Here is a 27352-nt window from a genome sequence, read left to right on the forward strand (position 1 = left end):
CCTGGTATACATGTCTCCCATCCTGGTATATATGGCCCCCATCACACCGCACACAAAACTAAACGATTCTACCCCCCTACCCTTTGCTGCCTCGCAGTTCGGTATCCTGTTCTGATGCCAGCTGCTGATTTCAGCATCTAAGCAGCGCATGATGTCACTGCCATGCGCCCCCACACGCTGAAGTCAGCTGCCAGAATATTGACTGCTTCCCACGCCCGGGATTATGGGAGTTAGGAGCAGTGAATATTCTTTCTCTTTAATAGCAAGCACACATGGTAGCCGCCATCTCTCAGCTCTGGGTTCAGTCATAGAGGTTGGAGGGACTATGGGCGCGGTGAGCCGTGAATATTCATTCTCTTTAACAGCGGGCACACTTGTTAGTTGCAGGCACCAGCTCATGCTTCCTGCGATCCGCTCCTCCTCCGCCGCTACCGCTTCACCCCTCCCACACAGCCGGACTATAAGGTACATATGGACTATAAGAAGCACCCCCTATTTCATTCAAAATTTTGGAGGAAAAAAGTGCATATTATAGTGTGAAAAATACGGTAATGTATTGTCCAGTTCACAGAGCTTGGAGCTTTCCTTACTCTGTACAGGACTCTAGGTCTGTTTTTGGTAACACCCGTAACACAGTTTTACCTTATAATTTATTCATACATTTTAAGCTGTGTGAATATAACACCAGTAACTATGGGATGGCCCTTAGGGAATTCTAAGCTGAAAATCCCAGAGAAACATCATGTCCAGAATAAAAAAAAAAAACATAAAACTCTACATGTCCGCGGTGATTCTATAAACAGCTTTTATAAAAGCCTCAAACTTTTGTGTGTATTAGATATGAGATCTAACAAAATAAATAATTACAGCCCGGGGAAGATGGTAAACATTCATATAGATGGCCGGTGGTGATGTCAGTGACGGACTGTGGCCAGATATGTTTCTAGAGCCGTAGTAGAAGATGAAGATGTCGTCCTCATCAAGAAGTAGTTATTTTTCATGTCACGTGTAATGAATATCTCCTGCAGTATTGCTAATGCCGATTCCAGTGTCGGTAAATGAGACGAGAATTAGCGTTATGGAAGATGAGTCTATGAGAAACGTATTCAGCTGCCGACTCCGAGGAAGAAACTGCTTGTTGTGTGTGGTGTAAAATCTATAGGATTTATTTTTACATGGGATTCTTTATGATGTTGCCTCGGTTCATCTTCACATTCAGATTCCTACAATATCGGATCCTCTCAGTGGAGATCTTCTGTATAAGTGGATTTTTCAGATTTACCCATCAAGGATGAATATGGACAGAGACAAGATGGTGGAGAGGATATTACACCTCACCCTAGAGATCCTCTTCCGGCTTACTGGAGAGGTGAGAGATTCTGATGACGTCACATTACATCATTCTTAGGCTACGTTCACATTAGCGTTCCGCTAATGTGCGTCGCTGTTGCGTCGGCGACGCAGCGGCGACGCAGCGGCGACGCGCCCCTATGTTTAACATGGGGGACGCGTGCGTTTTTTTTGTTGCGTTTTCCGACACGCGCGTCGTTTCCGACGCTAGCGTCGGACGCAAGAAAATGCAACAAGTTGCATTTTTCGTGCGTCCGATTTTCGTCAAAAAACGACGCACGCGTCGCAAAACGCAGCGTTTTTGCGTGCGTTTGCGCGCATTTTTTGTGCGTTGCGTCGCCGACGCAGCGGCGCGCAACGCTAATGTGAACGTAGCCTTATGTATCGGAATAACAGATGGACAGAACTGGAGAGGTGAGGACTCTGGAAATGTCTGTAGTGAGATTTATTAATGTGTCTCTCCATAACCAGGATTGCACAGTAGTGAAGAAGACCTCTAGTGAGCACTCTCAGCCCCCTGTGTCTGAGGGATGCGGAAGACCCCTGTCCCCAATCACAGGGTCTCCACCTCACACCCTGATACATGAGGGCTTCAATGGCCAGAGGATCCTAGAACTCGCCTACAAGATGATTGAGCTGCTGACTGGAGAGGTGACACTTGGTGGCAATGCTGGGACATTATACAGTAACATTATGAAGGGATCGGGGTGATGACGGTATCATTGTATTTATCAGGTTCCTATAAGGTGTCAAGATGTCTGCGTCTATTTCTCCATGGAGGAGTGGAAGTATTTAGAAGGACACAAAGATCTGTATAATGATGTCATGATGGAGGTTCCCCAGCCCCTCTCATCACCAGGTAAATAGAGAGGACGAAATACAAACGGCCTGTAGTTATCTGTAAATGAAGAATGAATTCAGTCGCTGTATGTGTTTTCTCCAGTTCTATCCAGTAAGAGGACAACACCAGAGAGATGTCCCCGTCCTCTTCTTCCACAGGACTGTAAACAAGAAGAACCCAATGTTCCTCAGGATCATCAGGTAGATGGAGAAAAGGTTCATGAAATCTCCACTATGATGTGTAGATGTCTGTTACAGTCTTCTTCTCAGTCTTGCTTTATCCACCAGTATTGTATCTTTTATACTTGTTTAATGAGAACGGTGGAGATGGCAGGATTAGAGCTCATCATGGATGGGACTTCTACATCTGTCTGTGACTTTTACAATATTTATTTCAGGGTGAAGATCTGTCCCATATTAATATTATAGAGGTATATGTGAGGGGTGATGAGCGGTGTAAAGAGGAGATTCCTACATATGACTACCCAGGTGAGTAGTAACCATTAAATGCAGAGAAGTCACAGATTCTTCATAGTCACTGGCTGTTATGATAATGGTGAAGCATGGATGCAATCCAATGGCCAGAGGAGCAAGAGCTGGGAACAGCAAGCGGTAGTTCCAGTTCTTAGAATTAGCACTAGGAATCATAGGAACAAGAGAGGGGAGGAGTGGGAACAGTCTGGAAAAGGCCCCATTCAGTATTTGTAAGCCAAAACCAGGAGAGAGTGAAAAATGCAGAAGAGACATGTTTATATCATACTTGTCACGGTGCGACTCGACCCAATGGATGATCGGTCAGCTAACGCCATAATACAAATACAGCGGGGATTGTGTAGGTGAGAGGAAGGCCCTACCCTTAGGGAATGCGGAGTGGTCACCACCTGAGCTCAAACCTAAGCCTGTCCCTGCACTCCCCTAATGCTCTATGCGGCTCCTTCCCCCTCACTGCCGTCAGGATACTTCGTCCCTAGTAGTCACCTATTACTGCCCTGGCTAGTGCACTGGCCGGCAAGGAGCACTACCCTCACCTCTGCAGATAATACACACAGGGGGAAGTGACAAACACCAAAGGGACATGGTAACAAAAACACCACACTTAGCTTATGTACACCGCTGCTAAGCTCCACACCACAGAAAACAACAGCAACTAGACTCCAAACACCAGACGTCGCTGACACCAGTTAGGCTGGTCTCCAGAAAGGAACTGTATCACCAACAGCCAGCTGATGCATCAGGTGACCTTTTAAAGTATGTTGGGAGTGTTCACCACCTGCATCAGCTGCCCAGCAGCACTGCAGTAACATCAGATTGCCAGTGGGATTGTTCCTCTCTTTGTTTTAGCTTACAAATACTGATGCTATATGCTGACTTAATGCTGAACATATGAACATGGACCAAGACAATTCTCAGGAGCTGGAGACTGAAACTAGACTAAAGGCTAGATACAATACTCAATCAATGAGTGAGAGTTCCATGTGGCTATAAGTAGGTACAAAAACTAAATAAGATGGCTACCACAGGTTCAAGATCGGCCATCTTAGTGAAAGGTGATTGCAGAAACACAATACAAGCCTCTAGTTTAAGGAGTCGAAATGCAACACAGTAATGAAAATAAATAATAGCAGCCACAAAGGGTCAATCCGCAGAAAGACGACAGAACTCTGACACCAACCTTTCTTCTTTATCAGTGTTGTAGTCCAGCCACATTATAATCACCCAAAATTTTGACTTTGGGCATTGAAAGTCCTTCTTCTATAGAGCTTACAACCTGGAGGATCCTCCTACCTTCTGGGATTAGAAGATGTTATCCCTCACCTGTTCAGACCTGTAAACTACAAAACCAAATGACTGCGTATGTAGTATGTGCTGAGAAGCTGGAAAGTCTCTTAGAAGATAAATATTATGATCTGCCTCTAAGGCCGGCGTCACACTCAGTGTATAAAAATACGTTCCGTAATTTACGGCCGTAATACGCAGAAAAGTCCCCAAAATAGTGGTCCGTATCTCCTCCGTAGGCAGGGTGTGTCAGCGTATTTTGCGCATGGCATCCTCCATATGTAATCCGTATGGCATCTGTACTGCGAGATTTTCTCGCAGGCTTGCAAAACCGACATACGGACATACAATGGATCCATGTTCTCAAAAAATCGTAAAAACATATATACTGTCTATATATATATATATATATATATATATATATATATATATATATATATATATATATATATATATATATATACAGTGGGGCAAAAAAGTATTTAGTCAGTCAGCAATAGTGCAAGTTCCACCACTTAAAAAGATGAGAGGCGTCTGTAATTTACATCATAGGTAGACCTCAACTATGGGAGACAAACTGAGAAAAAAAAAATCCAGAAAATCACATTGTCTGTTTTTTTAACATTTTATTTGCATATTATTGTGGAAAATAAGTATTTGGTCAGAAACAAAATTTCATCTCAATACTTTGTAATATATCCTTTGTTGGCAATGACAGAGGTCAAACGTTTTCTGTAAGTCTTCACAAGGTTGCCACACACTGTTGTTGGTATGTTGGCCCATTCCTCCATGCAGATCTCCTCTAGAGCAGTGATGTTTTTGGCTTTTCGCTTGGCAACACGGACTTTCAACTCCCTCCAAAGGTTTTCTATAGGGTTGAGATCTGGAGACTGGCTAGGCCACGCCAGGACCTTGAAATGCTTCTTACAAAGCCACTCCTTCGTTGCCCTGGCGGTGTGCTTTGGATCATTGTCATGTTGAAAGACCCAGCCACGTTTCATCTTCAATGCCCTTGCTGATGGAAGGAGGTTTGCACTCAAAATCTCACGATACATGGCCCCATTCATTCTTTCATGTACCCGGATCAGTCGTCCTGGCCCCTTTGCAGAGAAACAGCCCCAAAGCATGATGTTTCCACCACCATGCTTTACAGTAGGTATGGTGTTTGATGGATGCAACTCAGTATTCTTTTTCCTCCAAACACGACAAGTTGTGTTTCTACCAAACAGTTCCAGTTTGGTTTCATCAGACCATAGGACATTCTCCCAAAACTCCTCTGGATCATCCAAATGCTCTCTAGCAAACTTCAGACGGGCCCGGACATGTACTGGCTTAAGCAGTGGGACACGTCTGGCACTGCAGGATCTGAGTCCATGGTGGCGTAGTGTGTTACTTATGGTAGGCCTTGTTACATTGGTCCCAGCTCTCTGCAGTTCATTCACTAGGTCCCCCCGCGTGGTTCTGGGATTTTTGCTCACCGTTCTTGTGATCATTCTGACCCCACGGGGTGGGATTTTGCGTGGAGCTCCAGATCGAGGGAGATTATCAGTGGTCTTGTATGTCTTCCATTTTCTAATTATTGCTCCCACTGTTGATTTCTTCACTCCAAGCTGGTTGGCTATTGCAGATTCAGTCTTCCCAGCCTGGTGCAGGGCTACAATTTTGTTTCTGGTGTCCTTTGACAGCTCTTTGGTCTTCACCATAGTGGAGTTTGGAGTCAGACTGTTTGAGGGTGTGCACAGGTGTCTTTTTATACTGATAACAAGTTTAAACAGGTGCCATTACTACAGGTAATGAGTGGAGGAAAGAGGAGACTCTTAAAGAAGAAGTTACAGGTCTGTGAGAGCCAGAAATCTTGATTGTTTGTTTCTGACCAAATACTTATTTTCCACCATAATATGCAAATAAAATGTTAAAAAATAGACAATGTGATTTTCTGGATTTTTTTTTCTCAGTTTGTCTCCCATAGTTGAGGTCTACCTATGATGTAAATTACAGACGCCTCTCATCTTTTTAAGTGGTGGAACTTGCACTATTGCTGACTGACTAAATACTTTTTTGCCCCACTGTATATATATATATATATATATATATATTAATATATATATATATATATATATATAATCAGTGAGTCACATATATATATTAATATATCATACAGCGCTAGATAGCTTAAAAGCCGCTAATTCAATTTCCGGCTTTTGCTATCTCCTTCCCAAACCCGACATGATATGAGACATGGTTTACATACAGTAAACCATCTCATATCCCTTTTTTTTTTGCATATTCCACACTACTAATGTTAGTAGTGTGTATGTGCAAAATTTGGGCGCTCTAGCTATTAATTTAAAGGGTTAAATCGCGGAAAAAATTGGCGTGGGCTCCCGCGCAATTTTCTCCGCCAGAATGGTAAAGCCAGTGACTGAGGGCAGATATTAATAGCCTGGAGAGGATCCATGGTTATTGGCCCCCCCTGGCTAAAAACATCTGCCCCCAGCCACCCCAGATTAGGCACATCTGGAAAATGTGCCTATTCTGGCACTTGGCCACTCTTTTCCCATTCCCGTGTAGCTGTGGGATATGGAGTAATGAAGGGTTAATGTCACCTTGCTATTGGAAGGTGACATTAAGCCAGATTAATAATGGAGAGGCGTCAATTATGACACCTATCCATTATTAATCCAATAGTTTGAAATGGTTAAAAAACACACACACATTATTACAAAGTCTTTTAATGAAATAAATAGACAGGTTGTTGGAATAGTTTATTATACTGGTTATCCACCTGAAGACCCTCGCTCTGTAAAAAAGGTAAAATAAAAATACAACAATATCCCATACCTTCCGATGATCTGTCTTGTCCCATGCTGTAAATCCATCTGAAGGGGTTAACTAATTTTACAAGCAGGAGCTCTGCTAATGCAGCTGTGCTCATGCCAGTAAAACCCCAGCACATGAATGGAATGTAGGTCAATGACCTGTAGTTACCTTCAGTTTCGGTGAGGCGCCCTCTGCTGGATGTCCTCATATGAACTCGAGCGTGGGAAAATATTCTGAAAAGTTTTCAGACCCCTTTGAAATTTTTCACTCTTTGTTTCATTGCAGCCATTTGGTGAATTAAAAAAAAAGCTCATTTTTATCCTCATAAACCCCTTCCCGACCTTTGACGCAGCGTATGCGTCATGAAAACCTATGCCAATCCGACCTGTGACGTAGGGACAGGGGGAGTGGTACTTGAGCTCAGGGGGGGTGGCTTCGTCCCCCCCGTGGCTACGATTGCTCTGATTGGCTGTTGAAAGTGACGTTTCACTTTCACTTTCAATCAGAGCGATAGTAATATTTCACCAATGAAAATTGGTGAAATATTACAATCCAGCCATGGCCGATGCTGCAATAGCATCAGCCATGGCTGGAGACTGCGATCTGCCCCCGGTACCGATCTCCTCCCCTCCGTCCTCCTGTCCGCTCCCTCCGTGCTCCGATCCACCCCTCCGTGCTCCGATCCACCCCTCCGTGCTCCGATCCCACCCCCTCATACTTACCTCCTGGTGTCCATCCGTCTTCTCCATGGGCGCCGCCATCTTCCAAAATGGCGGGTGCATGCGCAGTGCGCCTGCCGAATCAGCCAGCTGGCAGATTCATTCCAGGCACATTTTGATCACTGTGATAGGTTGTATCACAGTGATCAAAATAAAATAAAATAGTAAATGAACCCCCACTTTATCACCCCCATAGGTAGGGTCAATAATAATAAAAAAAAAAAAAAAAAAAAAAAAAAATATATATATATATATATATAATTTTTTTTCAACTAGGGTTAGGGTTAGAATTAGGCTATGTGCACACGGTGCGGATTTGGCTGCGGATCCACAGCGGATTGGCCACTGCGGATTCGTAGCTATTTTTCATCAGGTTTACAGTACCATGTAAACCTATGGAAAACCAAATCCGCTGTGCCCATGGTGCGGAAAATACCGCACGGAAACGCTGTGTTGTATTTTCCGCAGCATGTCAATTCTTTGTGCGGATTCCACAGAGTTTTACACCTGTTCCTCAATAGGAATCCGCAGGTGAAATCCGCACAAAAAACACTGGAAATCCGCGGTAAATCTGCAGGTAAAATGCAGTGCCATTTACCTGCGGATTTTTCAAAAATGGTGCAGAAAAATCTCACACAAATCTGCAACGTGGGCACATAGCCTTAGGGTTAGGGTTGAAATTAGGGCTAGGGTTGAAAATAGGGTTAAGATTAGGCTTGTTGTTAGGGTTATGGTTAGGGGTGTGTTGGGGTTAGGGTTGTGGTTAGGGTTGGGATTAGGGTTAGGTGTGTGTTGGGGTTAGTGTTGGAGTTAGAATTGAGGGGTTTCCACTGTTTAGGCACATCAGGGGTCTCCAAACGCAACATGGCACCACCATTGATTCCAGCCAATCTTGCCTTCAAAAAGTCAAATGGTGCTCCCTCCCTTCCGAGCGCCGACGTGCACCCAAACAGTGGTTTACCCCCACATATTGGGTACCAGCATACTCAGGACAAACTGGGCAACAATTATTGGGGTCCAATTTCTCCTGTTACCCTTGCGAAAACAAAAAATTGCTTGCTAAAACATAATTTTTGAGGAATGAAAAATTATTTTTTATTTTCACGGCTCTGGGTTATAAACTTCTGTGAAGCACTTGGGGGTTCAAAGTGCTCACCACACATCTAGATAAGTTCCTTGGGGGGTCTAGTTTCCAAAATGGGGTCACTTTTGGGGGTTTCTACTGTTTACGCACATCAGGGACTCTGCAAATGCAACATGATGCCCGCAGACCATTCCATCAAAGTCTGCATTCCAAAATGTCACTACTTCCCTTCCGAGCCCCGACGTGTGCCCAAACAGTGGTTCATGTCCAAACGCGACATGGTGTCCGCTAAAGATTGGTGCCAATTTTTCATTGAAAAAGTCAAATGACGCTCCTTCCCTTCTGAGCCATGTCGTGCCCCCAAACAGTGGTTCCCCCCACATATGGGGTATCGGCGTACTCAGGACAAATTGTACAATAACTTTTGGGGTCCAGTTTCTCTTTTTACCCTTGGGAAAATAAAAAAAATGTTGCTAAAAGATCATTTTTGTGACTAAAAAGTGAAATGTTCATTTTTTCCTTCCATGTTGCTTCTGCTGCTGTGAAGCACCTGAAAGGTTAATAAGCTTCTTAAATTTGGTTTTGAGCACCTTGAGGGGTGCAGTTTTTAGAATGGTGTCACTTTGGGGTATTTTCAGCCATATAGACCCCTCAAACTGACTTCAAATGTGAGGTGGTCCCTAAAAAGATGGTTTTGTAAATGAGAAATCGCTGGTCAAATTTTAACCCTTATAGCTTCCTAGCAAAAAAAAAATGTTGTTTCCAAAATTGTGCTGATGTAAAGTAGTCATGTGGGTAATGTTATTTATTAACTATTTTGTGTCATATAACTGTCTTGTTTAACAGAATAAAAATTTGAAAATTGCGAAATTTTCAAAATTTTAGCCAAATTTCCATTTTTTTCACAAATAAACGCAAAAATTATCGACCTAAATTTACCACTAGTATGAAGCCCAATATGTCACGAAAAAACAGTCTCAGAACCGCTAGGATCCGTTGAAGCGTTCCTGAGTTATTACCTCATAAAGGGACACTGGTCAGAATTGCAAAAAACGGCCAGGTCATTAAGGTCAAAATAGGCTGGGTCATGAAGAGGTTAATGTACACTCTGCACCCAATCTTGACTGAAAAAAAAAGCGGAAATATAGAAATGTTTGCAAATTTATTAAAAAAGAAAAACCAAAATATCACATTGTCATAAGTATTTAGACCCTTTGCTCAGACACTCATATTTAAGTCACATGCTGTCCATTTCCTTGTGATCCTCCTTGAGATTGTTCTACTCCTTCATTGGAGTCCAGCTGTGTTTAATTAAACTGATAGGACTTGATTTGGAAAGGCGCACACCTGTCTATATAAGACCTCACAGCGCATGTCAGACCAAATGAGAATCATGAGGAACTGGCCAAGGAGCTCAGAGACAGAATTGTGGCAACTCACAAGGATACAAAAGAATTTCTGCAGTGTTCAAGGTTCCTACTAGCACATTGGCCTCCGTAATCCTTAACCCCTATACCCCAAAGTTGATTTGCACGTTAATGACCGGGCCAATTTTTACAATTCTGACCACTGTCCCTTTATGAGGTTATAACTCTTGAATGCTTGCATGGATCCCATTGATTCTGACAATGTTTTCTAGTGACATATTGTAATTCATGATAGTGGTAACATTTCTTTGATAATACTTGCGTTTATTTGAGAAAAAAACGGAAATTTGGCAAAAATTTTGAAAATTTCGCATTTTTCCAACTTTGAATTTTCATGCCCTTCAATCACAGAGATATGTCACACAAAATACTTAATAAGTAACATTTTCCCCATGTCTACTTTACATCAGCACAATTTTGGAACCAACATTTTTTTTTGTTAGGGAGTTATAAGGGTTAAAAGATGACCAGCGATTTCTCACTTTTACAACACCATTTTTTTTAGGGACCACATCACAATTGAAGTCACTTTGAGGGGTCTATACGATAGAAAATACCAAAAAGTGACACCATTCTAAAAACTGCACCCTTCTAGGTGCTCAAAATCACATTAAAGAAGTTTATTAACCCTTCAGGTGCTTAACAGGCATGTTTAGAATGTTTAAAAAAATGAACATTTAACTTTTTTTCACAAAATTTTTTATTCAGATCCAATTTGTTTTATTTTCACAAGGGTAACAGGAGAAATTGGACGCCAAAAGTTGTTGTGCAATTTGTCCTGAGTACGCCGATACCCCATATGTGAAGGTAAACCATTGTTTGGGCGCACGACAGAGCTTGGAAGGGAAGGTGCGCCATTTGACTTTTAAATGCAAAATTGGCTGGAATTGAGATAGGACACCATGTTGCGTTTGGAGAGCCCCTGATAATAATAATAATAATAATCTTTATTTTTATATAGCACTAACATATTCCGCAGAGCTTTACAGAGCTGTCCCCAATGAGGCTCACAATCTAAATTCCCTGTCAGTATGTCTTTGAAATGTGGGAGGAAACCAGAGTACCTGGAGGAAAGCCACACAAACACTGGGAGAACATACAAACTCTTTGCAGATGTTGTCCTTGGTGGGATTTGAACTCCAGCGCTGCAAGGCTGCAGTGCTAACCACTAAGCCACCGTGCTGCCCGCTGATGTGCCTAAACAGTGGAAAACCCCGACAAGTGACACCATTTTGGAAAGCAGACCACCTAAGGAACTTATGTAATGTGTGGTGAGCACTTTGGACCCCCAAGTGCTTCACAGAAGTTTATAATGTAAAGCCGAAAAATTAAAAATCATATTTTTGTCACAAAAATGATCTTTTCGCCCCCAATTCTTTATTTTCCCAACGGTACCAGGAGAAATTGGACCCCAAAACTTGTTGTGCAATTTGTCCTGAGTATGCTGATACCCCATATGTGGGGGTAAACCACTGTTTGGGTGCATGGCAGAGCTCGGAATGGAAGGAGCTCCATTTGACTTTTTCAACGCAGAATTGGCTGGAATTGACATCAGATGCCATGTCACGTTTGGAGAGCCCCTGATGTGCCTAAACAGTGGAAACCCCCCACAAGTGACCTTATTTTGGAAATTAGACCACATAAGGAACTTATCTAGATGTGTGGTGAGCACTTTGAACCCCCAAGTGCTTCACAGAAGTTTATAATGTAGAGCCGTAAAAATAAAAAATCATATTTTTTTTCACAAAAATGATCTTTTCGCCCCCAATTCTTTATTTTCCCAAGGGTACCAGGAGAAATTGGACCCCAATAATTGTTGTGCAATTTGTCCTGAGTATGCTGATACCCCATATGTGGGAGTTAACTACTGTTTGGGCACACTTCGGGGCTCGGAAGGGAAGAAGTGGCGTTTTGGAATACAGATTTGATGGAATGGTCTGCGGGCATCACGTTGCGTTTGCAGAGCACCTGATGTACCTAAACAGTAGAAACCCCCAACAAGTGACCCCATATTGGAAACTAGACCCCCCAAGGAACTTATCTAGATGTGTTGTGAAAACTTTGAACCCCCAAGTGTTTCACTAAAATTTATAACGAAGAGCTGTGAAAATCAAAAATCATTTTTTTTCCCACAAAAATGATTTTTTAGCCCCCAAATTTTTATTTTTCCAAGGGTAACAGGATAAATTGGTCCCCAAGACTTGTTGTCCAATTTGTCCTGAGTACGCTGATACCCGATATGTGAGGGTAAACCCCTGTTTGGGCACACGGCAGAGATTGGAAGGGAAGGAGCACCGTTTTACTTTTTCAACTCAGAATTGGGTGGAATTGAGATCGAATGTCATGACTTGCAGAAAACGAGCGTCAAGCTATATACAGGGACCACCACTGAAATATTTGCACAAATATACAAATTTTTATTTGTCAACCAAGAAAACAACCACCACACAATTATTAAAATCACTTAAAACCAAATGAAAGCTTGGTTCCGCATGAGGAACCACCCACCCCCCCGGACATGAATGTGATGGGAAGCATTAGAATATATAACAAGTAGAAGGATATAATTGTACTTTCGGCTATAATAATGTGACTGTCATATATAGATACAAATTATCAAAACTAGGAGAATATCATACATGAGGCTGAAGACATGGCACAGCTCGCAGCATGGACAATAATAAGTTACAAATAATATGCAATACAAATCATGTGCAGAGAAACCCTAGACGCTATTCAGCGTTTTAAGTGAGGTATGACAAAAAAATATGTATCCACAGTTTAATATGCCGAACAAACAGAATACACTAAGTCAAATTTTCTTAATGATGTAAAAAATATTTGTATACAGCCGACTGCAGATGTCCAGAGACTGTTATACAGGATAGAGCAATTCCCTAAGCCACAGGTAAATACACCTAGATCAAACATGCAAGTCAAAGCATAGGTAGAGGAATGGTTGTATGGCTAAATACACCCACCTCATAGATGCAGAGATTCAAGCCAGTCCCTGAAATATAAAGTTTGTATGCAGGGGCAGACGTAATGGGCTGCAACCAAACACGCAATCAGCAGGAGGCTCTATGCATGTGTAAATGCCACAGGAATGAATGCAGCCAAGTACCGCAAACAAACAATGCATATACCAGCAAATTATAGGAGATATCATTGCTCAAAGAACATGCCCCCTGGACCTCTGGGTGATGGGTAACATGGTCATGTTCTTTGATCCCTGCCGTAAGCCCAAACAGTAGTTTTCCCCCACATGTGGGTTATCTGTATACTCAGGAACAATGATTGTTGCGGGTTATCTGCGTACTCAGGAAAAAAAATTGTACAACAATTTTAGGGCTCCATTTTTTTCCTGTTATCACTTTGAAAATATACAATTTCGGGCTAAAAGAAAATTTTTGTGGAAAAAGTCATTTTTTATTTTCACAACTTAACGTTATAAATTTCTGTGGAGCATCTGGGGGTTCAAGATGCTCACCACTCATCTAGATAAATTCTTCGGGAGGTCTAGTATCCAAAGAGGGGTCACTCAGGGGCTGACTGGCAAATTTTAGCCTGGGGGGCAAGCACACAGCAGTGGCCCATGAGTAGCGGCTCATCCTTAAAGGGGTTGTCGGATCTTATGCTACATGTCTACAGACACTATGTGTGAATCCTCATATCATGCGCTATGAAGATTCTCTGGTGCCGGCAACAGGTGGTCTTGTGACTGCAAGCATGCGATATATATATTCCCAGCCACATTTCGACTAGACTGTTTTGGGCCTTGTTCAATACAGTTGCATTAGGCCATGCAAGTCTGGTCGGCATGTGACCGCATGTATGCAAATCACAAACTTACAGCCACACACCCGCCAAATAACCACAGCACTGCCAGCAATGTGAGAAGCACAAGTCTGCAGTCCAAAGAATGACAGAGTGAATGCACCAATGGCACACACACACACACGCACAGCCCCACTGTATAATGACAGACACATGCACAGCCCCACTGTATAATGACACACACACACAGCTACACTGTATGACACACACAGCCCCACTGTATAATGACACACACACACAGCCCCACTGTATAATGACAGACACATGCACAGCCCCACTGTATAATGACACACACAGCCCCACTGTATAATGACACACACACACAGCTACACTGTATAATGACACACAGCCCCACTGTATAATGACACACACACACAGCCCCACTGTATAATGACACACACACACAGCCACACTGTATAATGACACACACAGCCACACTGTATAATGACACACACAGCCCCACTGTATAATGACACACACACACAGCCCCACTGTATAATGACACACACACACAGCCCCACTGTATAATGACACACACACACAGCCCCACTGTATAATGACACACACACACAGCCACACTGTATAATGACACACAGCCCCACTGTATAATGACACACACACACAGCCCCACTGTATAATGACACACACACACAGCTACACTGTATAATGACACACAGCCCCACTGTATAATGACACACACACACAGCCCCACTGTATAATGACACACACACACAGCCACACTGTATAATGACACACACAGCCCCACTGTATAATGACACACACAGCCCCACTGTATAATGACACACAGCCCCACTGTATAATGACACACACACACAGCCCCACTGTATAATGACACACACACACAGCCACACTGTATAATGACACACACACACAGCTACACTGTATAATGACACACAGCCCCACTGTATAATGACACACACACACAGCTACACTGTATAATGACACACACACACAGCCACACTGTATAATGACACACACACACAGCTACACTGTATAATGACACACAGCCTCACTGTATAATGACACACACACACAGCCACACTGTATAATGACACACAGCCCCACTGTATAATGACACACAGCCCCACTGTATAATGACACACACACACAGCTACACTGTATAATGACACACAGCCCCACTGTATAATGACACACACTGCCCCACTGTATAATGACACACACACACAGCCACACTGTATAATGACACACAGCCACACTGTATAATGACACACACACACAGCCACACTGTATAATGACACACAGCCCCACTGTATAATGACACACACACACAGCTACACTGTATAATGACACACACACACAGCCACACTGTATAATGACACACAGCCCCACTGTATAATGACACACACACACACAGCTACACTGTATAATGACACACAGCCCCACTGTATAATGACACACACTGCCCCACTGTATAATGACACACACACACAGCCACACTGTATGACACACACAGCCCCACTGTATAATGACACCCACAGCCCCACTGTATAATGACACCCACACAGCCCCACTGTATGACACACACAGCCCCACTGTATAATGACACCCACACACGCACAGCCCCACTGTATAATGTCACACACACAGCCCCACTGTATGACAGGCACATGCACAGCCTCACTGTATAATGACACACACACGCACAGCCCCACTGTATAATGACACACACACGCACAGCCCCACTGTATAATGACACACACACGCACAGCCCCACTGTATAATGACACACACACGCACAGCCCCACTGTATAATGACACACACACGCACAGCCCCACTGTATAATGACACACACACGCACAGCCCCACTGTATAATGACACACACACGCACAGCCCCACTGTATAATGACACACACACACGCACAACCACACTGTATAATGGCATACACACACGCACAGCCCCACTGTATAATGACACACACGCACAGCCCCACTGTATAATGACACACACGCACAACCCCACTGCATAATGACACACACACGCACAGCCCCACTGTATAATGACACATGCACAGCCCCACTGTATGACAGGCACACGCACAGCCCCACTGTATAATGACAAACACACACCCACAGCCCCACTGTATAATGACACACGCACAACCCCACTATATAATGACAGGCACACGCACAGCCCTACTGTATGACACGCACAGCCCCACTCTATAATGACACACACACGCACAGCCCCACTGTATAATGACACACACACGCACAGCCCCACTCTATAATGACACACACACGCACAGCCCCACTGTATAATGACACACACACGCACAGCCCCACTGTATAATGACACACACACGCACAGCCCCACTGTATAATGACACACACACGCACAGCCCCACTGTATAATGACACACACACGCACAGCCCCACTGTATAATGACACACACACAGCCCCACTATATAATGACATACACACACACACATGTACAGCCCCACTGTATAATGACACACACACGCACAGCCCGACTGTATAATGACACACACACACACACACGCGCAACAGCACCACTCTATAATGACAGGCACACGCACGGCCCCACTGTATGACAGGCACACGCACGGCCCCACTGTATAATGACAGGCAAACGCACGGCCCCACTGTATAATGACAGGCACACGCACGGCCCCACTGTATAATGACACACATGCACAGCCCCACTGTATAATGACAAACACACACAGCCCCACTGTATAATGACAGGCACACGCACGGCCCCACTGTATAATGACACACACACACACAGCCCCCCTCTGTATAATGACAGGCACACGCACAGTCCCACTATATAATGACAGGCACACGCACGGCCCCACTGTATAATGACACGCACACGCATGGCCCCACTGTATAATGACAGGCACACGCACGGCCCCACTATATAATGACAGGCACACGCACGGCCCCACTGTATAATGACACGCACACGCACGGCCCCACTGTATAATGACACACATGCAGCTCACAGATGCACGCAGCACACACACGCACGCAGCTCACACACACGCACGCACGCAGCTCACACACACGCACGCAGCTCACACACACACGCACGCAGCTCACACGCACACATGCACGCAGCTCACACGCACACATGCACGCAGCTCACACACACACACGCACGCAGCTCACACACACACGCATGCACGCAGCTCACACACACACGCAGCTCACACACACACACGCATGCACGCAGCTCACACACACACGCACGCACGCACGCAGCTCACACACACACACACACACACACTCTCCTCATACACACACACACTCTCTCCTCATACACACACAGACACTCTCCTCTGTGGTGCAGGGGTGGCTGATGTCCATGTGCAGCTCTTCAGTTTCTCCTGCTCACAGCTCTGCACTGTCCCGGCACCTCCCCCATCTCTCCCTCTCTGCCGGGATAGCAGATAAGAGCAGGAGAAGCCGGAGCTCCGTGCACACACAGGCCGGTATGCCGGTATTCTGACCTTTCATCTTGGCTGCTGGCTCTCTCCCTCAGAGTGGCAGTGGCGCATAGGAGCCTGCTCATCACATACCCCTGCAGCTTGCATGTTAGGGCTGCTGGCGGGATGACACCATCGCGCACTACAGGTGCGCTATGTATTAGTCACTGCCAGTCCTCCAGCGGCCCTGTGCAGCTGCTTAGACCCCGGCCCGGGGGGCATATGCATTTCTGCCACCTGGGCCAGCCCGCGCCTGGGGTCACTTATGGGGAGTTTCCACTGTTTAGGCACATCAGGAGCTCTCAACGCGACATGGTGTCCACTCAAGTTTCCAGTCAATTTTACGTTAAAAAAAGTCAAACTGTGCTCCTTCCGCTCCCTTCCGTGAGCCTTATCAGTTGTTTTTCCCCCATATATGAGGTATCGGCGTACTCAGGAAAAATTGCAGAACAATTTTTGGGATCTACTTTCTCTGTTACCCTTGTGAAAACAAAAAAGTTGGGGCTAAAACATTTTTGTGGAAAAAAAGTAAATTGTTAATTTTTTCCTTTCACATTGCTTTAATTCCTGTAAAGCATATGAAGGGTTAATAAATGTCTTGAATGTGATTTTGAGTACCTTAGGGGTGCAGTTTTTAGATTGGTGTCACTTTTGGGTATTTTCTGTTACACTGGCGCCTCAAAGTCACTTCAAATATGATGTGGTCCCTAAAAAAATAATTTTGTTAATTTTGTTAGAAAAATGAAAAATCACTGGTTAACTTTTAACCCTTATAACTTTTTAACAAAAAAATGTATTTTTCAAAAATTGTGCTGATGTAAAATCGTATCAAATAAATTTTACCACTATCATGAAGTACAATATATCACTAAAAATCAGTTTAAGAATCCGTAGCATCCTTTGAAACGTTCCAGAGTTAATACCACATAAAGTGACACTGGTCTGAACTGTAAAATTTAGCCTGGTCATGAAGGTGCAAACAGGCTTGGGGATGAATGGGTTAATATAATTACTGTATGTACTCGAGTATAAGCCGACCCGAGTATAAGCCGACCCCCTAATTTTGCCACAAAAAACTGGGAAAACTTATTGACTCGAGTATAAGCCTAGGGTAGGAAATGCAGCAGCTACCGGTGAATTTCAAAAATAAAAATAGATGCTCCATATCGTTCATTATTGCCCCATAAGATGCTCCATATAAAGCTGTGCCACATATAATGCTCCATACATTTCATTATGGCCCCATAGATGCTCCATATAAAACTGTGCCATATAGAATGCTCTGCACCGTTCATTATGGCCCCATAGATGCTCCATATAAAGCTGTGCCATATAGAATGCTCTGCACCGTTCATTATGGCCCCATAGATGCTCCATATAAAGCTGTGCCATATAGAATGCTCTGCACCGTTCATTATGGCCCCATAGATGCTCCATATAAAGCTGTGCCACATATAATGCTGCTGCTGCAATAAAAAAAAAAAAATGACATACTCACCTCTCTTGCTGCCTGCAGCTCCTCAGCGTCCCGTCTCGGCGTCTCTCCGCACTGACTGTTCAGGCAGAGGGCGGCGCGCAGATTAGTACGTCATCGCGCCCTCTGACCTGAACAGTCAGAGCAAGAGGACGGGAAGACGGAGCGGCGCCCGGCGGGTGGAACGTGGACAGGTAAATATGTAATACTCATCTGCTCCCGGCATCCCTGGCTCCTTAACCCGGACAGATTGTCTCCGGGTGCCGCAGCCTCTTCCTCTGTCAGCGGTCACTGGCACCGCTCATTACAGGAATGAATATGCGGCTCCATCCCTATGGGAGTGGAGTCCATATTCATAACTTTAATGAGCGGTACCACGTGACCGCTGAACAGAGGAAGAGCTGCGGCACCCGAAGACCATGGGACAGGCAGGGACAGTGACCGGAGCGCCGCGACTAGGTGAGTATGCGACAGTCCTCTCTCCCCCTCACCTGCCGACCCTGCCGCCGACCATGACTCGAGTATAAGCCGAGAGGGTCACTTTCAGCCCAAAAATTTGGGCTGAAAATCTCGGCTTATACTCGAGTATATATGGTAGCATTTATTTTTGAAGATACCTGAAAAATGGTAAATAATTTAGAAAGATATGTAATTTTCAAACTTTGAATTTGTTTACTCCATAATCATATAGTGATACCAGACAAATTTAGTGAATAAATAACATTTACTGTATTTCTACTTTAGATGGGCAGCATTTTCCCAACATCCCGTTTTCTTTTTTAACCATTCATTTTATTTATTTTTTTCAGATGATAGCAGGCTTCCAAGTTTAGCACAGCAAGTTTTTATTTGTTCAATTAAATGTACAAAATCTAGTTTTTGTGTAACAAATCACTTTTGAAATTACTTTTTGAGGTGCCTAGATTTTTGATAGAACTTGGAGGGCAGAGAAAATCAAAAATCAGAAGATGCAAGAGTAGTCCGTAAATGGTCCAGGATCACAATGGTGCATTCCAGTTGGCTGAAGCAGGGAGCCAATTACTCCAGTTAAACTGCACACACACCTGTACGGCCAGGCTTGATGATACTACTGGTCCTGGCCACCCTATTTTCAGTGGCTGACCAGAGTTTGTGCTGCCCAGAGTTTCTGGTTCCAATGTCTCCTCCATCAACAGCGCCGCCCGCAGGATGAATGATGGTGGTGACTGGAGATAGAAGCAGACATTGGAGTAGATCCCAGAGGAGATGTGACACACCATTTGCAGAAACACTAATGTTACAGAATGGCAGGAAACCAGAACAGTAGAAAACCCCATAAAGTGACTCCATTTTGTTAATTACAATCAGCAGTGAATTAATCTATAGGAGTAGTGACTATTTTGACACCTGAGTGGGAGCTTGTTTTTTGCAGAATGAGTTAAAGGGTTTTTTTTAGTATCATTTTCGCTTATATAACATTTTTTGATGGCTTTTTATTTCAATATTTGGGAGGCAGAACAAACATACAGTTGATAGGCAAAAGAAGAAACTTGAAGTTAATAGGCATTCGTCTTTTCACATTTTATTTTGTGTCCCTTCTGCTAAAAATGAGCTAAATATACAGGATTTTTTGTGGTGGTGCATGTGCTCAGACTTCATACAAACCTGTCAGCAGTATTTTGCTAAGTAAACTACAGGCATTGTCACGTTGGCAGTGTCAAACTGATTAAAATGATGCCTGAGGTGAAGAAATCCGTCTTGTGGTTCTTGTGTAATCAGTGTTAGAAGTTTTCAGTTAATGATATGCAGGGTTCTGGGGCTGTAGGCAGAGTCTTAGCTTCCTGCTCTAAGCCAGAGAAACCAAAGAGAGACCTGCCCATATTATTCCCGAGGCACAAACAGTCTGTCTCTCTCTCTGTCTCTAGGATGAGGAACATGTTTGTGCTTCAGGGAGGCCGGAGGGCAGGTCTCTTCATGGTTTCTCTGGCTTAGAGCAGGAAGATAAGACTCTGCAAACTTGTACACTGATTGCAAAAGAACCAGAAGATGGATTTCTTCGCCCCAGGTATCATTTTAATCAGTTTAACACTGCCAATCTGACAGTGCCTGTAGTTTACGTAAAGCGAACCTGTCAGTAGGATTTTGCTAAGTTACTTATGTAATGATAGAACAAAAATGAAAGACAGCACTCACACATATCTTTAAGAGTCCTTTAATTTATACTTCAATACATTTTGTACTGCACACTTTCCTGATTCACTTGTATACCACAGAAAATGTCCTGGAGAATGGATTGAAGGACTTTTATTTTAAGGATCTGGTGAGTGCTGTATTTCATTTGAACAAACAATGAACTGTCATTGTCTTAGTGAATAATTCAGTTTTACTACATAAATTCCCATTTCTATAGACATTTTAAGTAGACATGATCGAAGATATGAATTTCAAGAATATTTTATTCAAAAACAATAATTGACATTGGAATTTAATTTTTGGCAGATGACGGTCACAGGAGATCAGGACAACTGACATCTTCAGTTTTAAAATCAGATGACCTTGAGATCACGCAGGATACAATTGAAGTGAATGCAACTGTTCCAGATATACCATTATCCTTTCACAGCAAAGATGTATCATCTGATCCTTTGAAACAGGTCCATGGGAGAATACATACTGGGGTGAAGCCATATTCATGTTCAGAATGTGGGAAATGTTTTAAAGAGAAATCAAAACTTATCAGACATCAAAGAACTCACACAGGGGAGAAGCCACATCCATGTTCAGACTGTGGGAAATGTTTTAACCGGAAATCTTATCTTGTTATTCACCAGAGAACTCACACAGGGGAGAAGCCATATTCATGTTCAGAATGTGGAAAATGTTATGGACACAGATCACATCTTGTTACACATCAGAGAACTCACAAAGGGGAAAAACCTTTTTCATGTCCAGAATGTGGGAAATGTTTTGTAGAGAAATCGAACCTTGTTAGACACCAGAGAACTCACACAGGGGAGAAGCCTTTTTCATGTTCAGAGTGTGGGAAATGTTTTAACCGGAAATCTCGTCTTGTTGCTCATCAGAGAATTCACACAGGGAAGAATGCACATTCATGTTCAGAATGTGGAAAATGTTATGGACAGAGATCTTATCTTGTTAGTCACCAGAGAACTCACAAAGGGGAAAAAACGTTTTCATGTTCAGAATGTGGGAAATCTTTTGTAGAGAAATCAAACCTTGTTAGACACCAGAAAACCCACACAGGAGAGAAGCCTTTTTCATGTTCAGAATGTGGGAAATGTTATGGACAGAGATCATATCTTTCTAGTCATCAGAAAACTCACAAAGGGGAAAAGCCTTTTTCATGTTCAGAATGTGGGAAATGTTTTGTAGAGAAATCAAACCTTGTTAGACACCAGAAATCCCACACAGGAGAGAAGCCTTTTTCATGTTCAGAATGTGGGAAATGTTATGGACAGAGATCATATCTTGTTAATCACCAAAGAACTCACAAAGGTGAAAAGCCTTTTTCATGTTCAGAATGCGGGAAATGTTTTACAACGAAATCATTTCTTGTCGCACATCAAAAAATTCACACAGGGGAGAAACCATATTCATGTTCAGAATGTGGGAAATGTTTTTTATATAAATCATATCTTGTTAGGCACCAGAAAACTCACACAGGGGATAAGCCTTTTTCCTGTTCAGAATGTGGAAAATGTTTTCTACATGAATCACATCTTGTTATACACCACAGAATTCACACTGGGGAGAAGCCCTTTTTCTGTTCAGTATGTGGGAAATGTTTTACCCAAAAAAGTCACGTTCTTGAACATCTAAAATCACACATGGGGGTAATCCAGTATCATACCTAGAATCACTTAATGGAAATTATATTTTGCAAATCATCAAAAATTATGCACACATGGAGAAACTGTGTTATTGACAAATTGTACAAAAACCATATGAGAAAGGAAATTACTTTAGAACTTACTGTATGTCTTGGACTATTAGACTAATTTTTAATACTAAAAAGTCTTGCTAATAATGTAGTGTTTCTTATAGTCTGGAGGCAGCTTTCTGTGATGTAGGAGAATGCTGAGACAGTGTAAATATGCATTTATGAACCAATTAGATCTGTGATATGCTATATCCCAGAAATAAGAAGAGATCTATGATAAATTTTAATTCTAAGCTTTTTGAATAATTTCAATATTAAAATCGCATAAAGCAAGGAATACCTCTGCGGGACATCACACACCTTGATGCCTAAATATTGCTTGTAAAATCAGAGTACAAGTGAATCTCTAGGGGGTCAAAAGCAAAGACAATCTGCTCCACTGCGTTAAGACCCATAAATCTCACACACCTAACAGTTCATTGCTTTTATCACCCAAAAGGAACGGGTGCTCTATCCAGAAAGCAGAATACAATGTCCATTTGTGAAGAAAGGGAAAGGCACTCACCATCCTAAAATCCAAACTTTATTACGACATTAAAGTCTTCGGCAGGGGAGAAATGTGAACAATGAACGGACGACGGCCGTTTCGCACACCCGCGCTTCCACGGGTCCACTGGATTTTAAGACGGTGAGTGCCTTTCCTTTTCTTCACAAATGGACAAGTGAATCTCTATAGTTATAAATCATAGTACTTTGCCAGTGCATAAAACTTTCCTTCCCATACAATAGAAATTTTGCCCCGATTACAAGCTCTATCAAATCCACCACTAATTAAAGTGAACCTGTCAGCAGGATTTTGCTAAGTAACCTGCACACACCGTCAGGTTGGCAGTTTTAAACTGATTAAAATAATACTTGGGTTGAAGAAATTCATCTTGTGGTTCTTGTGTAAACAATGTTAGAAGTTTGCAGCTAATTATATGCTTGTGCTCTGGGGCGCGACGGTAGGCAGAGTCATATCTTCCTGCTCTAAGCCAGAGAAACCAAGGAAAGACCTGTCCACTGGACGCCCCAAAGAACAAACATATTCCTCATCATATGGACAGACTGTTTGTGCTTTGTGGCGGCCTGTGGGTATGTCTCTTTTTGGTTTCTCTGGCTTAGAGCAGGAAGAAATGACTGCTTACAGTCCCGCCCTAGAGCAAGAGCATATCATTAGCTGCAGACGTCTAACACTGATTACACAAGAACCACAAAACAGATTCTTCACCCCAGGTATGACCAATACCTGTAGTTTACTAAGCAAAAACCTGATGACAGGTTCGCTTTAAGTTATTACCCAATAGATTGGATAATATATACGGTAGGTAGTTTATCTGAACATAGAAGGGTAACTGTCTCTGTGGGTCTGTTAAAGATAACAGGTTTGATGTGTCCGTGCTGCTGGGACACATATTCTAATAGACCCTTAGAGACAGTTACCCTTCTATTTTCAGGTACAATACCTATATGTTAAACAATCTATTGGATAATATGTTAATTATTGGTGGATTTGATAAAGCTTGTAAAAAGGGCAAAATATTTGTTGTATGGGTAGGAAAGTTGTTATGCACTGTCAAAGTACTATGAGTTATACCTATACAGATTCACTTGTACTCTAATTTTGAAAGCCATATTTTTGCTTCCAGGTGTGTGATGTACTCCAGTGGTATTGCTTATTTTATTTTTATTTTATAATTATTCAATAAACTTAGAAGTTTTAATTCTATCATAGATCTCTTATTTCTGGGATATGGCATATCACACATCTAATTGATTCATATGTATTTTGTGAATTGCTAACGATTATTGTAGGACAAATATTGAAAAGTTTAAATGTACATATGTAGCAGAGCTGTGTATCTAAATGTGCCGATGTAGCAGGGTTGAATGTGCATTCACTGTCCTGCAGTGTTGTGTGTGTATATATGTGCTCTGTGGAGTGCTCAGTAATGTCTGTGGTGTGACTCTATGTAAATAAAACACATGGTTCAGAGAAACACTAACAATAGATTTATTACTTCCCTATCCTACACTAGTGTATTACAATTAGTGATATTGACCACTACAATTTACACAACCAGGGAAGATTTAATTAGTATTATTATTTTTCCCCTTTTTTCTACTGTCTAAACCTGGGTGTTTCTTATGGTAAAGTGCGTCTGTAATGTTGCTGGGCGTGGATCCACTGTGCCACAGGCTGGGCTTACCCTGGAGGGGCATGACTAAGTGTCTACTGTGTCGTCACTAAGGCCTCTGATGGTGAGGATAGGCTGGGCTTACAGTAGACACCAGGTACCACTTCAGAGCAGTCCCAAGGACTACAGCAGCTGACTGCAGAGTTCCAGGAATTCCAGGAGGGCGAGAGAGAAGCGCAGTCAGATGGTCCATGGTCGGGGCAGGCATCTTGGGTTTTCTGTACAAAACCGGAGTCAGGAAAAGAGAAGTCATACAGAAAGGGTAGACAGGCCAGGTTGATAACTGGAGACTGAAGAAGGAGATATGCATAAGCAGGCTAAGCACCAATGTTTGGGCAAAAAGAGTGTTGGGAGGAGCTGCCTAATATAAATCTTGCTGGCATGAGATAGGCCAGGGAACTTAATCTCTGCCAGAACCAGCAGGTATAAATTCCTAGAGAGACCGGCCATGCCCCCTAAAGACAAATGGAAACTACATGCTGAAGCAGCAGTGCTGAGGATTGCCTCAAAAGGCAAACTAAGCAAGGCGACCCGACACAAGGATAAGTCCCACGGTGATTACAGTGAGTAAAGCGGCGCTGAGGAGGCCTGGAAGTTACCGCAGTGACATAACTACCCCCTCATTACGCCCCCTTTTCTATAGGCCAGCCCAGTGGAAGAAATCGCTCAAGAATGGTAGGGGCAAAGATATTGTTGTCAGAATCCCAAGACCTCTTCTCAGGACCGAAACCTTTAAAAATCGACTAGAAAAAAAGATCCTCCTTTGAACTTTCTTGGAATCCAGGATGTGCTTTGACTCATACTAAGGACCCTCAGAAACAGTTATTGAGGCAGGAGTAAGGGGCTTGAAGAAGCGGTTCAGGACCACAGTTTTTAGGTGTGAGACATTGAAGAAATTGGAAGATCTGTAGGCTCACTGGGAGCTGAAGTCTGTAGATCACCACATTGATTTGCCTGTGAACCTTGAATGTCCCAAAGTACCGACGAGTGAGCTTATAAGAAGGCATTTTCAGGCAAATTTTATTTGGCAGTTAAACTTTATCTCGGTAATATGGCGTAGAACTTCGCTAAGAAGAATCAGTCGCTACTTAATTGTCATAAGCTGGCAATATCCGGTTATTATATATTGCGAGAAAACTGATTGCTAAATATTGGAAAAATGAAGAACCACCGACGGCGCGAGAATTTTATAGACAGTCTGACATTATTGTAGGAATAGAAAAATGTATTTATGCCAAAAGAAAAAAAAGGTAATACTTTTGAAATACTGTGGAAACCCTGGGTGGAGAGATGATGAACCCAGAAAGTCTGTGTTATATTAATATATATTACTGTTAAAATGCTGTTTGTGTACATTAATAGGGAGGGGAGATATTTTGTAATATCTGTACTTGTTCACTTTTGACAAATTTGACTTTGTCTGATGTTTTGTATTTTGTTAATTAATAAAAATTTATCTGTTCAAAAAAAAAAAGAAGAATCAGTTGCTGGTAAGTCAGAGGGAACAGACATAGACGAGGGCACTTGAGGGTGCTGTGAATAAAAAAATGAAGATGCTCCAGAAGACTCTCTAATGTGGTTGTTGTAAGAAAATTGCTCAGGGGAGTAGTTGAACCCAGCCATCTTGACGGGCAGAGATGAACTGACGAAGGTAGTTCTTGAGAATCTGATTTACCCATTCCACTTGCACAATGGCAAGCGGAGGAAAAAAATCCAGCTGTATATTCAGGAGCTTGCAAAGAGCTTGCCAGAATTTAAAAGTGAACTTAACTCTAAGATTCGAGACTATATGGAGTGAAAATTAAGTAGGTACCTCAGTACTTATATATACTGTATATATATATATACTAGATGGTGGCCCGACTCTAACGCATCGGGTATTCTAGAATATGTATATGGTTTATTTATGAAGATTTCAGAATAATGCAAAGAATACACAGGATTTTCTGGGTAAAATATATTTATTAGCATTAAATTTTATTGCTCATAGAACTTAATACAATTGAATGAAATTATGAAACAGATCATCAAAATACATAAGCCATTACATGAATATCTAACTGAATTTAAATAAATCATCGAACAAAAGAAGTACATCGACACTAATATATTTGTTAACAATATCAACCCAAAATATTTTTGTACACCACATTTTTAGTGAATACCTTTTGACTACCTATAAGCAACTTTCCTTGTAACGGGGTAGGAAGAACTTGCACCTTGACGTTGGATCTCATTTTAACTCTTGAAAATGCAACGTAGAGTTGTCCATGACCAAAAACCGGCTCCGGTAGATATATGCCAACACGGTTTAGAGTTTGACCTTGTGACTTGTTTATTGTCATGGCAAAAGCTGGTTTAACTGGAAATTGTCGACGCCAAAGCCTAAATGGAAGACCGGTGTCTGAAGG

General features: G+C 42.6%; 1 protein-coding gene across 1 annotated transcript; it reads left to right on the forward strand.

Annotated features, from left to right (window-relative positions):
• The first annotated feature begins 1185 nt into the window (after positions 1–1185).
• Positions 1186–22826, forward strand: LOC138663817 (oocyte zinc finger protein XlCOF6-like). The gene is made up of 6 exons (XM_069750158.1): positions 1186–1369; positions 1822–2001; positions 2086–2209; positions 2294–2391; positions 2589–2679; positions 21303–22826. The coding sequence occupies exons 1-6, from the start codon at positions 1292–1294 to the stop codon at positions 22676–22678; spliced, it is 1947 nt and encodes a 648-aa protein (XP_069606259.1). The 5' UTR covers positions 1186–1291; the 3' UTR covers positions 22679–22826.
• The last annotated feature ends 4526 nt before the right edge of the window (positions 22827–27352 follow it).

Source organism: Ranitomeya imitator, chromosome 2 (assembly GCF_032444005.1).
Source record: "Ranitomeya imitator isolate aRanImi1 chromosome 2, aRanImi1.pri, whole genome shotgun sequence".
In the NCBI taxonomy this organism is placed as follows: domain Eukaryota; kingdom Metazoa; phylum Chordata; class Amphibia; order Anura; family Dendrobatidae; genus Ranitomeya; species Ranitomeya imitator.

Bases quoted from the DNA above. Each gene is read 5' to 3' on its own strand.
- LOC138663817 (XM_069750158.1), top strand. From the start codon at position 1,292: ATGAATATGGACAGAGACAAGATGGTGGAGAGGATATTACACCTCACC. The intron at 2,210-2,293 runs GTAAATAGAGAG...TGTTTTCTCCAG, and splicing joins CCAGCCCCTCTCATCACCAG to TTCTATCCAGTAAGAGGACA. The intron at 2,392-2,588 runs GTAGATGGAGAA...TATTTATTTCAG, and splicing joins ATGTTCCTCAGGATCATCAG to GGTGAAGATCTGTCCCATAT.